The 13,363-nt window shown below is 36.0% G+C and overlaps 1 protein-coding gene across 1 annotated transcript in view; it reads right to left on the reverse strand.

Moving 5' to 3' along the window:
- ATAD2B (ATPase family AAA domain containing 2B) overlaps nucleotides 1–13,363 on the reverse strand; it is a 117,306-nt gene that overhangs the window by 59,968 nt on the left and 43,975 nt on the right. Inside the window, exons 14-16 of the mRNA XM_054727877.1 lie at nucleotides 11,949–12,108; nucleotides 8,099–8,189; nucleotides 1,628–1,939 (exon numbers count right to left, since the gene is read on the reverse strand). Of these exons, the coding sequence (XP_054583852.1) occupies nucleotides 1,628–1,939; nucleotides 8,099–8,189; nucleotides 11,949–12,108 (563 nt within the window). The remainder of the gene's footprint in view (nucleotides 1–1,627; nucleotides 1,940–8,098; nucleotides 8,190–11,948; nucleotides 12,109–13,363) is intronic.

Consider the following 13,363-nt stretch of genomic DNA (forward strand, 5'->3'; position numbering starts at 1 on the left):
ACTAATTTAATTCCCGGTCAGGACACATGCCCAGGTTGCAGGCTCAATCCCAGGTAGGGGGTGTGCAAGAGGCAGCTGATAGATATTATGCTCCCACATCAATGTTTCTCTCTCCCTCTCCCTTCCTCTCTCTCTATAAGTCAATAAAAATATTTGTTTTAAGTTTTAAAAAGTTGGGTGGGAAATACTAGTACATATCCTTAGTTGTGGAAGTTAGAGATATGAAATGTATGATTTATGGCAGAATACCTGGCTCAAAGATAATAAAATATTTATTCCCTTCCATATTTAATTAAAAAAACTGAATAATCCATATGACATTTCATGAGAATCCATCCCTAAAAAATAAAGTTCCTGAAAAATAGATTTAGAACAGCAAAATTCATTTGAATATTAATGGGTTTTACTACATATATTTTCAATGTTAGTGTAATTCACTGAACAATTTTCTATTTGATACAGACCACTTGCTAAACAAGATACTATGAACTGGGGCAGTGGTCGGCAAACTCATTAGTCAACAGAGCCAAATATCAACAGTACAACGATTGAAATTTCTTTTGAGAGCCAAATTTTTTAAACTTAAACTTCTTCTAATGCCACTTCTTCAAAATAGACTTGCCCAGGCCGTGGTATTTTGTGGAAGAGCCACACTCGAGGGGCCAAAGAGCCGCATGTGGCTCGCGAGCTGCAGTTTGCCGACCACGGAACTGGGGAAATGAAGATAATTAAAACATATTACTTTCTCTTCAAAGTTCATCGGCTTTACTCTGATTAGCTTATGAACTTAAAGTTTTCCTGTAAATGAACAGGAAAGGTAGCTTTCTGTTTTTAAAGGTAGCTTTTCTATCTTTTTTTTTTTATTTTTTTATTAAGGTATTATATGTGTACATATCTTACCATTGTCGCCCCCACCCCACTCCCATAGCTTTCTATCTTTACCTCAGGTCCAAACTACAATCTTGAGGCTAGAATCCAAGATATTTTATAACCTGATTCTAATCTACTTCCTCACTAAAAATTTATACTCCATTAGTACAGCAAACTAGACTGCTCTGCCAATAAAAACAAATGATGAATAGAATCCAGAGGGGCTTTACAGTACCATAATTAAGAGCATGGGTTCTGTAGTCAGGGTCCCTGGGTTTGAGTAAGCCCTAGAATTTACTGAGTGACCCTATATAAGTAAATACCTTCCTCAATCTTCTAGTTTCCTCATTTATAAAATAAAGAGTACCTACCCCACAGGATTGTTATGAGAATTAATAAACGACAATTTGTGTAAGGGCTTTATAATAATAACATAATTGTAAGTCATTATTATTATAGTCAGCTCCTCAAAAGACCATAATACTCCTACATTAAGATACTCAGAATGTCCCAAGAGCAAATAAACAAACATTCACGTGTGTATTTTTAATAAACATTCACTAATCAACTACCATATACTAGGCAACATGCCAGGCCAGGAATACACAGTTGTGAATAAAAAAGGTATATTTTCTATATTCATGGCAAATATAAAAGAGTAACACATAAATAAATAAGCTTATGAGGAAATTCAAAATTGATTTATTTATGCCTATACTTGTTTCATTTTAACAATACGAAAAAATAATTATAGTACCTTCTTTCCTGTCACTCTGGCTAACTTCAGCATGAGGAAACACTTTTTGCAAGACTGCCAAGATATTGTTGAAGCTTCTTTCTAGCAGTGGCCTTATGATGGGGGACAGTGCATGTCCCGAAGACATGACAGCACGCTGGGAAGCAGGCACAATATTCTGCATTGCATGATAAAAATCTTGAGCGCTGAGCACTATTGAGGAAACATCTAGCTGCAGTTTATGGCTGCTGGCATAGATCTGGGGGTAACGCCTCCGCAGGGCAATCAGGGCAGCTTCAGTGCACAGGGCCTTGATATCAGCTCCACAATACCCTAATGCACAAAAGGAAAAGGACAACAAAGTAAGTTCATTCTTCTAAGGCCAACTCTGTTTCACAATATACACATCTTTACCTAAGGAAATAATACAAAAATCAATAATTATTTGTAATTTTATCAGCAAAACAAAAGTTGACCATTTAAAATCACCTAATTGTTTACTCATTAAGACTAAAATGTTTTGAATATTTATATTAACAAACACATGAACAATATTAAAATAAGTCCTATATTTTGTGCCAATACCACAGATGATAATTGACAATTTTTCTTCAAAAGAGGTTTTAAAAGAATATAGTTTCATCTCAATCCTTCATCAATATTCCCAATCATTAGTTTAGTCTTTATGACATTACAGTTACCTATCAATTTTTTCAATATTACTAATTTCCAAACACATAGAGTAATACAAAATAACACATAAGCAGAAACTTCAAAAACAGAGCTTATTCTACTACCAAGTCTGAATGCAACTGAGAAGAAATTGATATCTAATTATCCCAAAATTATATTTTAAAGTTGTGATCATCTCTGATAGTTCCAAAACATTAAAGGGAATAAAAATGCATTAATTTTTCACATTAACTTCACGTATGTTATATATTACTTTTTTTTTTTTTAGCTTAAAATGACTGATGATCTAGTTCTAAGGAATATACCAACAAGGGTATTATCCATTACCCATATTTAAATGATTATAATAGTTAACAACAGATCAAGCCCCCGATGCTTTTAAGTCATTTCATTCATTTAAGCAACAAATACAAAAATACACTATTTATTAGGTTTTTAACACAAAAATAAAGAAAACTCAAACTAACCATGTTGTTTTTTATATTAGCAATTAAGCTTGCATTTGGCCACCTTTATCAATTACACCAGCAGGGGGAACCACTTGACCTAGTTATACAACATTGGTCTCTCAGCTCTTCAGAGTGGTATCAGGTTTATTTATCTTTTTATACCTCACAATGGTCTCACTGAACACTTAAATACTGAAACAAAAATGGTAGTTAGACAGGAAGACCACCAATGAGGAGAGAAGAAATGGCCCTAGACCAGTGGTCGGCAAACTGCAGCTCGCGAGCCACATGAAGCTCTTTGGCCCCTTGAGTTTTTAGCAAAGGCCAGCTTAGTTTAAGTTTAAAAAATTTGGCTCTCAAAAGAAATTTCAATCTTTGTACTGTTGATATTTGGCTCTGTTGACTAATGAGTTTGCCGACCACTGCCCTAGACTAACTGGTAGAAAAAATACATTAAGGGACAAACCCATATAAATCAAACTGCTAGGGCAAATAATTCTGTTAATCAAGTCTTACAAATAACTGGGGGGGGGGGGGGGATCCTCTTTACTCTGCTCTCTTTTTTCCGTAGCACTCACCACCGAATCATTTACCTATTATCTTTATTTCTGCCTTCCCCAACTGCAATGTGAGCTCTGTGAGAGTAGGGGTATTTGTTTTGATCAGTAAGGATTCTCAAATACAGAGAATGATGCCTGGCCTGGCATTTAGTAGATATCCAATAAATATTTCTTGAGTAAAAGAATGAATAAAAAGAGAAAAAGAGTTAACTCCAGGCTTATATGTAGTTTGGGAAGGTAAAACTGTTAGGTTACTATGTACTACCATAAGAAGTGGATAAATTATAGTTACTGAGTTTTTCTTTTTTTTTAGAAATCTAAACAATTTTATTATTAAAGCAACTTAATAATTTTAATGAAAGTTATGAAAAAACATAGAAAGTATTGCATTCCTAAAGAAACATTTATACAGAGTTGGGGGAAAACTTAATATGACCTATGAGAATTTAATTCAGAAAACTATAAGCAGATTAAGGATTAACACTGTCCCATGACAGCAATCAATCTCCCAAATAATTCTGCAGAATAATAAAATTTACCATTACTCTCTCATTTTATTTTCTATTTCTCAGTGAAAAAAAAGTATTATTTCCTGTGCCATACATATCTGTTAAATTAGTTCAACAAAATAACTGTAAAACATCAGCTCATAAATACTTAATGAAATAATCCATTTCTGAGGAAGTAAAGAATAAACTACCCTTTTGAAACAATATAAACAACCACTTTTCTTTTTCTTCTTTAAAAGTATATACAGCCCTAGCTGGTTTGGCTCAGTGGATAGAGCGTCAGTCTGTGGACTTAAGGGTCCCTGGTTCGATTCCGGCCAAGGGCACATGCCAGGGTTGCGGACTGGATCCCACCCCCCGAGTAGGGGGTATGCAGGAGGCAGCCAGTCAATGATTCTCTCTCATCACTGATGTTTCTCTCTCTATCCCTCTCCCTTCCTCTCTGAAATCAATAAAAACATATTTTTTTTTAAAAAGTATATACAGAGGGAAGGAGGAAGGGGGAACTGGATAAAAGGTGAAGAGAGTAGTCAAAGAACATATATACATAGCCATGGACACAGACAACAGAGTGAAGGCCAGGTAGGGGTACCAGGGGCTGGGTAGACGTAGGCAAATGGGGAAGGGGGAGAATGGGAGACTACCTGTAATAATATCAACAATAATTTTTAAAGTATATACACAGTTAGTGAACATACTATATATAATCCTAATTTTCAGTGCAAAACCTAAGTTAAAAACGGGAAAAAAACAACAACTCAGAAACAATGCAAAACAAAAAGCAACTAAAAGGTATTTCATGCAGTAAATGTTGCCCATAACATTTGACATAATAATGTTAATAATTTACATAACAGCAATATAATGTTCATTTTCTTAATTTATTAAAGATAAGCTAAAAGCTTATCAATAATAATAGATCCCATTTAAGTAAGTAAACTTTAGACTATAAAAAATAGGCTTTATCTTCTTTACATTTGCTTATGAATGAGAATTATTAGTTTTTATCTGGGGTGCTCAACCTTGACTACTCATCTGAATAAACAATGAAACTGAAACAAAAACAGATTCCCAATAAATAGTAAATCAGAAGCTCTTGTGGTTTAATATTATAAACGTATATTTTCAGAAAGCTTTACAAGTGATTCTTATATACAAAAATATTAAGAACTGAATTAGTAATATATTTCCTTTATTCATGGACACAGACAATAGGGTGGTGAAGGCCTGGGGTGAGGGCGGGGCAGGGCTAGAAGGGGTCAATGGGGGGAAGGGACATATGTAATACTTTCAACAATATTTAAATATATATGCCGAAACCGGTTTGGCTCAGTGGATAGAGCGTCGGTCTGCGGACTGGGGGGTCCCGGGTTCGATTCTGGTCAAGGGCATGTACATTGGTTGCGGGCACGTCCCCAGTGGGGGGTGTGCAGGGGGCAGCTGGTCGATGTCTCTCTCTCATCGATGTTTCTAGCTCTCTGTCCCTCTCCCTCTCTGTGAAAAATCAATAAAATATTTAAAAAAAAATATTTAAATATATATGGATGCGTGTGTGTGTGTGTGTGTGTGTGTGTATATATATGTATATTACACACACATACATACACAAACACATACATATACCATATTTTCCGGCGTATAAGACGACTGGGCATATAGAAGATTTTCCTGGGTGAAAAAGTCGTCTTATACGCCGGAAAATACGGCGCGCGCACACACCGGAAAATACGGCGCGCGCACACACACACACATTTTTTTCCTTTATGAGACTCTAAAACAGAATTAAAAGTACATCAAAACTATGGCTAAATAAATTATATTTGGGTAACCACAATTAAGAGCGTATTTTTTCACTTAAGAGTCCTACTTTAGAAAAATAGATGATATAATCATTCTAAACATACTGAAAATATACTAAGCCTTTTGAAAGTTAAAAGTTGATGTTAAGGGAAAAAAAATCCTTTTTCATATGAATTCCATAAGCATACTAATTCCACCATTACAATTATAATGCTCTGAAGAAGCCAAATATCTAGATATAAAAGAAAAAAGCATTTTTTAATACTGGTATTATGATGGAAATTGGTCTGAAACACTGAAAATAGAAGCTATTCAAAGAGGGACTAGAAATAGGCAATAATATAATTTATTTTTTAAGTAAAACATCAAACATAATGAAGGCTCACAAGATAGATGCCTCAATGATACACTTTCACTGTTCTGGCTCTCTTAGTAAAAATGAATAGAGAAATATAATTAGGTTTAAGCTCTTCATTAACCTTAAGCTCCTACTATTTGTATACATGTTCTGCATACTGAATTATTTGAGCACTACTAAAAAAATCACACCTATTATGCATGCAAACATCTCCAAGTACTTGGGAATTTATTTCAAGGTAAAAGTTACCAAATCCATAACCTCTAACAAGCGGTCAGCTATTTTTGCAGTTGTTCATCAAGACTGTACAGTTTTTGTTAAGCATGAACTGAACTCATACTTGTTAAAACATGTTTGGGGTACATAAAATGGTAAGTTCATAATGAATTTAAAATTTATTACTATTTCATTCCTGTTTGAAGACCTGCATTTGATTTTTTTAATATGAACTGGTTTCACCTTAAAATGTCACCACCAAAATCATAATAAAAAATTATAATGGACTTATATGTCTTTCTCCAAAAAGAAAATGTGTATACATAAGCAGATTCTAAACCACCACCACCCCAAAGAAGGTAAGAGAAGTTGTTCAGTCCTATAAGAAATTATGTTTTAAAATTTTTTTAACTACAGAAAAATTAATCACTTGAAAAAATATGTAGTGGTCTTTAGAAATGAAAATGGAAACTAAGATTCTAACATTTAGTATGAAGAATTAGAGTATATAATATTATTTCACATGGTAGATAGGGTAATAGAAAGTAATTTAAAAAGCATCTATGTTTTAGGGAGTTTCCAAAATTTTCTGAAGACTTCTTATTTCAGTTAAGGATCATTCTGTGACAAATTCACAGAAGAAACTATAAAAATTCCCCAGTCTGACCTGTACTCTAATACAATATCATAAAAATAGCAGGATATAAGAGGGGTCAAATTTCAAAATGGGAAAAGACTGGATTCTGCACCAAATACCACCCTCTCCCATAAAGCAGCACAGGGCTTTGCGAAGGTCAAGCTAAATGTACATGAAATGGATTTGGCGCATGCTCTCTGATACCAGGCAAAGCTTAAACTGGAGTAGTGCTGGAGAGATTTACGTTTTCTCCTCACCAGAAGATGTCGAGGTCTTTGAGGTTCAAAAGCTGAGAGATGCTGCTTCGGAGATGGAGGTCCCTGTGGATGAAGAGGATAATTCGGATGTAGCTAACTGAATGGACTAATGTTCTATTTAAGTTTTAATTATCTGATGGTGGATCACAATGATTTTTTTAAAACTAAATTGTTCTTTTTGGTTTTGGTAACTTTAAAGTTTTCCCAAGTAAGCTGTTGATGGTTAGTGGACTTATTTGGGGGGTTTCTACATACTACTTGAAAAGTTCATGGAGAGAGATCTTTTAATATAGATTTTTTAGGAAAGCAGACAAAAGATGGAAAAAGAATAAAGGAAAAATATCTATGTGTATACTTGATTGCTTAAATATGTACTCATTTTTATTTCAGACCTGATTAGAGCCAAAACCCCTGAATTCCATCTCCTATGTATGGTCATGTATGTACATAAAATACTCTGACCATATCCTTTTAGGACAGTAGTGTCATTCACTCTGTGGGAGATCTTCCATTCTGTGAATGACATTAAATTGGAAAGTTTTATATTTGGGGAAATACTAGCAGATGCCATTTGTATGTTCTTTGAAGACTCCTCTCACTCAACTTCATGAAGATGAGTCCATCATGTAATCTGCAAAGTGAAAGACTACACAGTCCTGCCTTTGACATGAATCTTTATCTGTCAAGTTTACACTTACTTTTCTTAGTAAAATTTCTGAAAGGGGACAATTCCTAAAAGGAAACACTGTAATAACATTATGAAAATCCAGCACTCAATGAAAGGAATATTACTACTGAGCTTTGTTAGTCAATCACCTAATGGCAGTTAAAATCCTAATTTAGAAGTGTTCAAACTTCAAGTGCAATGTTTAAAATAATTTTTTACATTTAAAGGTAGAGCCATGTATTGCACAAAGACATAACTATACTCATTCATATTCCAAATATAAGGGTAAAGGAAGACTGAGCAGAATAAACAATGATAATCAAAGAATTCAAATAGTAGCACTCACCAACACATTTTTCAGCCAATTCACCTAAAAAAGCATCTGACAATTTTGGATTCCAATCCCTGGTATGAATCTGTAATATGTGTTTTCTTGCCTAAAAAGAAAAACACAGTTAAATAAAATATATCAGCCCCTCAAATGCATTTGCTGGAACAAATTTATGGACTAACCATACTCCAGAAAAGTAAATGTTTATTTTTAAAGAATTTAAACACGTTGGCATCCTCATCAACTCTGATTCCCATAATAACCCTGCGGCATGGGTAGTGAGATCTTGTCTCTATTTCACACACTAAGACATTTAATATTCAGAGAGGTGAGGGAACGTGACTAGTGGCACATATGATTACGTAACTGACTTAGGACTAGATTTCAAAACTAAATTTCACTTTTCCACCACATCATTTTTTTTTTTAAAATATATATTTTATTGATTTTTTACAGAGAGGAAGGGAGAGGGATAGAGAGTTAGAAACATCGATGAGAGAGAAACATCGATCAGCTGCCTCCTGCACACCCCCCACCGGGGATGTGCCCGCAACCAAGGTACATGCCCTTGACCGGAATCGAACCTGGGACCCTTCAGTCCGCAGGCCGACGCTCTATCCACTGAGCCAAACCGGTTTCGGCTCCACCACATCATTTTTATAATTTGAAAACATATAACAAAAAATTTAATGTTATAATAATCATAACTTTTAGACAAACTTTAGATTTAGGTTTCATAGAACCTTCGGTTCTATCACAGTTATAAAGTACTATGCCTAACAATGAGCTAAATGACAAGTAATTTAAAATTTTAAAAAAGTTTGAAGTCAGCCCTGGCTTCTCTGGTTTAATTGGTTGGAGCATCATCCCATGCACTGAAAGATCCTGGGTTTGCAGTCAGGGCACATACCCGGGTTGCGGGTTCGAGGGCACATACAAGAATCAACCAATGAATGCATAAATAGTTGGAACAACAAACTGATGTTTCTCTCCCTTCCTCTCTCTCTCTAAAGTAAATAAATAAATAGTAATTAAACAGGACAGCTAATTTTCTGTCATCATCTGATTTAACTTAGCAACACTATTAAATCACAACCTCCTCATTGATGCACTTTCTTCACTTGGCTTCCTTTTTCCTCTTACCTTACTGACTGCTCCTTAAGACAAAGGACATACTCTGGTTTCTCTTCAGATCGCATAAATCTTTTGCCTTTTACTTAAGACAAAGGACTTGGTGCTCTCATCTAGTCTCATAACCTTAAATATTATCTAAGGAAAAAAGGTGAACAGCCAGTCCAGGTCTTTTCCACAGACCCAGACCAGAAAAAAATGGCCTTAGGTTTAGGTCTCACAGCACAGTTTCCTTAAAATACAGTTTAAATTAATGTGGAAAACTATGTTCAAGATCCATGCTGCAAAATACAGTAAGCCACTAGCTATGTGATGCTATTTTATTTAAATTTTTTAATTAAATAAAATTTAAAATTCAGTTCCTTAGCTACACTAATGACATTTCAAATGCCCAACAGCCACATGTGGCTAGTGGCTATCATACTGGACACTGCTCAGTGGACAATGTAAATAAAGAACATTTCCGTTATTGCAGATAACTGAATTAGACAATGCTGTTCTAGGCCTTGTTTATTAAGTCTCTTAATTGTGATTGGCATACAGACTCTGAGGCCTACATGACTAAGACAAAATAGAAGACAACTGAGAAATCAAGGTAATGGCTTTCCTGTGCTGAAATGAATACTGGCTGTGTCTCCTAGAACTAAGCACATTTCCCATATACTGGTAAGAGCCTAAAAGATGCTTGGACTGTTGTAAGATATACAACAAGATAGCTGATGTTCCCCAGGCTGACGTAGACTGCACCCACTTCAGTTTTGTCTCCTACAACTAAGCAAACTTCTGTGCACTGGCACAGTCTTGGAAGTTGCACTTGGATAATGAAAATGTTACTGTATGTGCTGTTTCTTACTCTGACAGAGCTATGTAAACCAGAGTGGGATTCTGATGCCAAATTAAAGCCTATGAATTGGGTTGTCAATTCAAAAATGAGACACATTCTAGTGGCTGTGCAAACTGACGTCAAATTGAGGTATTAACTGCTCTATATAGTGGAGCCATTGCCTTAATTTCCCTGTATCAGCAGTGGGAAATGTCCGGCCCACAGGCTGTATAAGGCCCGCGAAATCATTTGGTCTGGGCCTGCCAAGGCATTTGGGGTGAGTTAATTAAATGTTTGACCAAATATTTTTAAGATGAGGAATTTTGTATGGGCCGTGAAAGATATTATAAATATCCAAATGGCCCATGGCAGAAAAAAGGTTCCCCACCCCTGCCCTATAGTCTTCTAAACTGTCCTACCAACTTAGTCTTGCCTATCTATGTATATAAGCCAAGCATTATATATAGAATTCTGAAATCAAAGCCATATAACAACATGAGTGTGAATCTACATATATTCATATGTAGTATCTTCTCTGCTTTCTTTCATTTACATTTGTATGGCTATCTGTTATAAATATTCCCATTAAACTTATTCGAAATATTAAATTACATGGGAAGCATTGTCAAATATAGTACCGTCTCTTCATTCATCTCTCCCTCTCAAACTTAAGTTCCCAGAGAAGAAACAGCTGATGATTAAACAGGTCAAACCAAAACTAACAATAAAATTTTCAAGTAGAATTAGGAAAAAAGAACTTTGTATAATATATAACATTTTACATATTCAATGATTATACACTACCCCATTTTAATTACACATTCTTTTAGAAACTACACTATAATGAATAACATATGCTGCTTTTAATTAAGTATGATAGTATGGTCATTTCTATGAAAATTTGTATTTGGGCCCTTATTCATAAATCCACCAATACGCTACAAATGTTTTATGGGAACAAAGCTACTTTGACTATCTAGAGACATATAACCTGCCATACAAGATAATTACTCCAACCTGGAGAACTAGAAGAAAAGAGTAAGCATCTACAATAACTTAATCAAGGGTTTTCCTCTTACTTCTTAAAAAACATAAACTTTCTGATAACTATTAATAGAAAAGACTAAGTTATTTAATAATTACAAGGTTTTTTAATAGAATTAACTCTGATATCCCAGAAGCACAATTTTAAAAATGAAAATTCAGCCCTAACCGGTTTGGCTCAGTGGATAGAGCGTCAGGCTGCGGACTGAAAGGTCCCAGGTTCGATTCCGGTCAAGGGCATTTACCTTGGTTGTGGGCACATCCCCAGTAGGAGGTGTGCAGGAGGCAGCTGATTGATGTTTCTCTCTCATCAATGTTTCTAACTCTCTATCCTTCTCCCTCTCTGTAAAAAATCAATAAAATATATTTTAAAAATGAAAATTCATAAAATACCACTCTCAAAATACATATATGTCGCATAACTGAATCACAAATAAATCTTAATAGATCAAAACCAGAAACTCTTACCTTTTTTTTTTTTTTTTTAAATTTCTTTATTGATTAAGGTATCACATATTTGTCCTCGTCCCCCCATTTCCATCCCACCCCCCTCCCCACACATGCCCCCACCCCCCTGTTGTCCTTAACCACTGGTTGGGCTCATATGTCTGCACACAAGTCCTTTGGTTGATCTTTCCCTTTATCCCCACCCTTCCCTACCCTCCCCCCGAGGCCCGACAGTCTGATCCATGCCTCCTTGTTTCTGGGTCTGTTCTTGTTCATCAGTCTATGTTGTTCATTATTTCCCCTAGATGAGTGAGATCATGTGCTCTTAGAAATACACTTATAAGAACCGAAAATGAGACAAGCAATAATGGTTATGGTGACAGGCAAATGAATCAGTCTGTAGTGAGCAGAAACTCTTACCTTTTGATCAGGCAAGTTGAAAAGGAATTCTCTGTCAAAACGACCAGGTCTCCTGAGAGCAGGATCTATAGAATCAAGTCTATTTGTAGCACCAATAACAACAATTTCACCCCTATTGTCTAATCCATCCATAAGAGCAAGGAGGGTTGACACTATGGAGCTATAACAAAATTTTTAGACAAAATTGGGGGGAAAAAATGAAAGAAAAGTTGTAAAAACTGCTTTTTATACTAACTTGTATCAATCTTAAAATGCAAATAAAAGTATAGTATAAATATCTTCATGCAAGATCAAGTAATACACAGAAATCATTTTCAAAAGTATTTAAACATTAATAGACACCAAAAACACAGCAACAAAGCCCGGACCGCATGGCTCAGTGGTTGAGCGTCAACCTATGACCCAGCAGGTCACAGTTCGATTCCCAGTCAGGGCACATGCCCAGGTTGCGGGCTCAATCCCCAGTGTGGGGCGTGCAGGAGGCAGCCAATCAATGAATCTTTCTCATCATTGATGTTTCTCTCTTTCCCTCTCCCTTCCTCTCTGAAATCAATAAAAAATATATTTAAAAAAAACACACACACACACAGCAACAACAAAAAACATAAAAATGGTCTACATCAAAATTAAAAGTTTTTCTGCCTTTAACTATCAAGAAAGTTAAAAGGCAACCTAAAAAACAGGAGAGAAAATATTTACAAATTATATATTTAATAAGGGTTTAGGACTCAGAATACATAAAAACAATCACAACTGAACAACAAAAAAAGTAACCTAATTTTAAAAATAGTCAAAAGATGTAAATAGACATTTCTCCATACAAAACATACAAAGGGCCCATCCTTAGTCATTAGCAATATCCAAATCAAAACCAAATGAGGTAGCGACCCTGGCTGGGTAGCTCAGTTGGTTAGAGCATCGTCACCATACACCAAGGTTGCAGGTTTGATCCCGGTCACAGGTTTGATATTGGTCAGGGCACATACAAAAAGCAACCAATGAATCCTACCTAATAAAATGGTAATATGTAAATTACCATCACTCCGCTATGCCCACGATTGGGCCAGAGGGAAGCACAGGGGGCGGGACTCGGGGTGGCCGGGGTAGCCGATTGGACCGGCAGGACGCTGAGCTCGAGTCGCCAGTGGCGGCGTGAGCTCAGCGTCTGCGCCATGGCTGTGCTGCGAGAAGGGGCCTCTGGGGCAGCGAACTCATGTTCCACCACGGACCATCAAAAGCGGGGGAGCTGGGTGCCTGTCTGCTCCAGCACCAGTGGACAGGCACCCAGCTCCCCCGCGATCGAAAGCGAAAGTGTGTAGGGGACCCTACACGTGCATGATTCAATCATGCACTGGGCCTCTAGTGTATAAATAAGTGAAACAATAAATCGATGTTTCTCTCCCTCCCTCTCTCCT

This window comes from Eptesicus fuscus, chromosome 16, assembly GCF_027574615.1.
Source record: "Eptesicus fuscus isolate TK198812 chromosome 16, DD_ASM_mEF_20220401, whole genome shotgun sequence".
NCBI classification, from domain to species: Eukaryota; Metazoa; Chordata; class Mammalia; order Chiroptera; family Vespertilionidae; genus Eptesicus; species Eptesicus fuscus.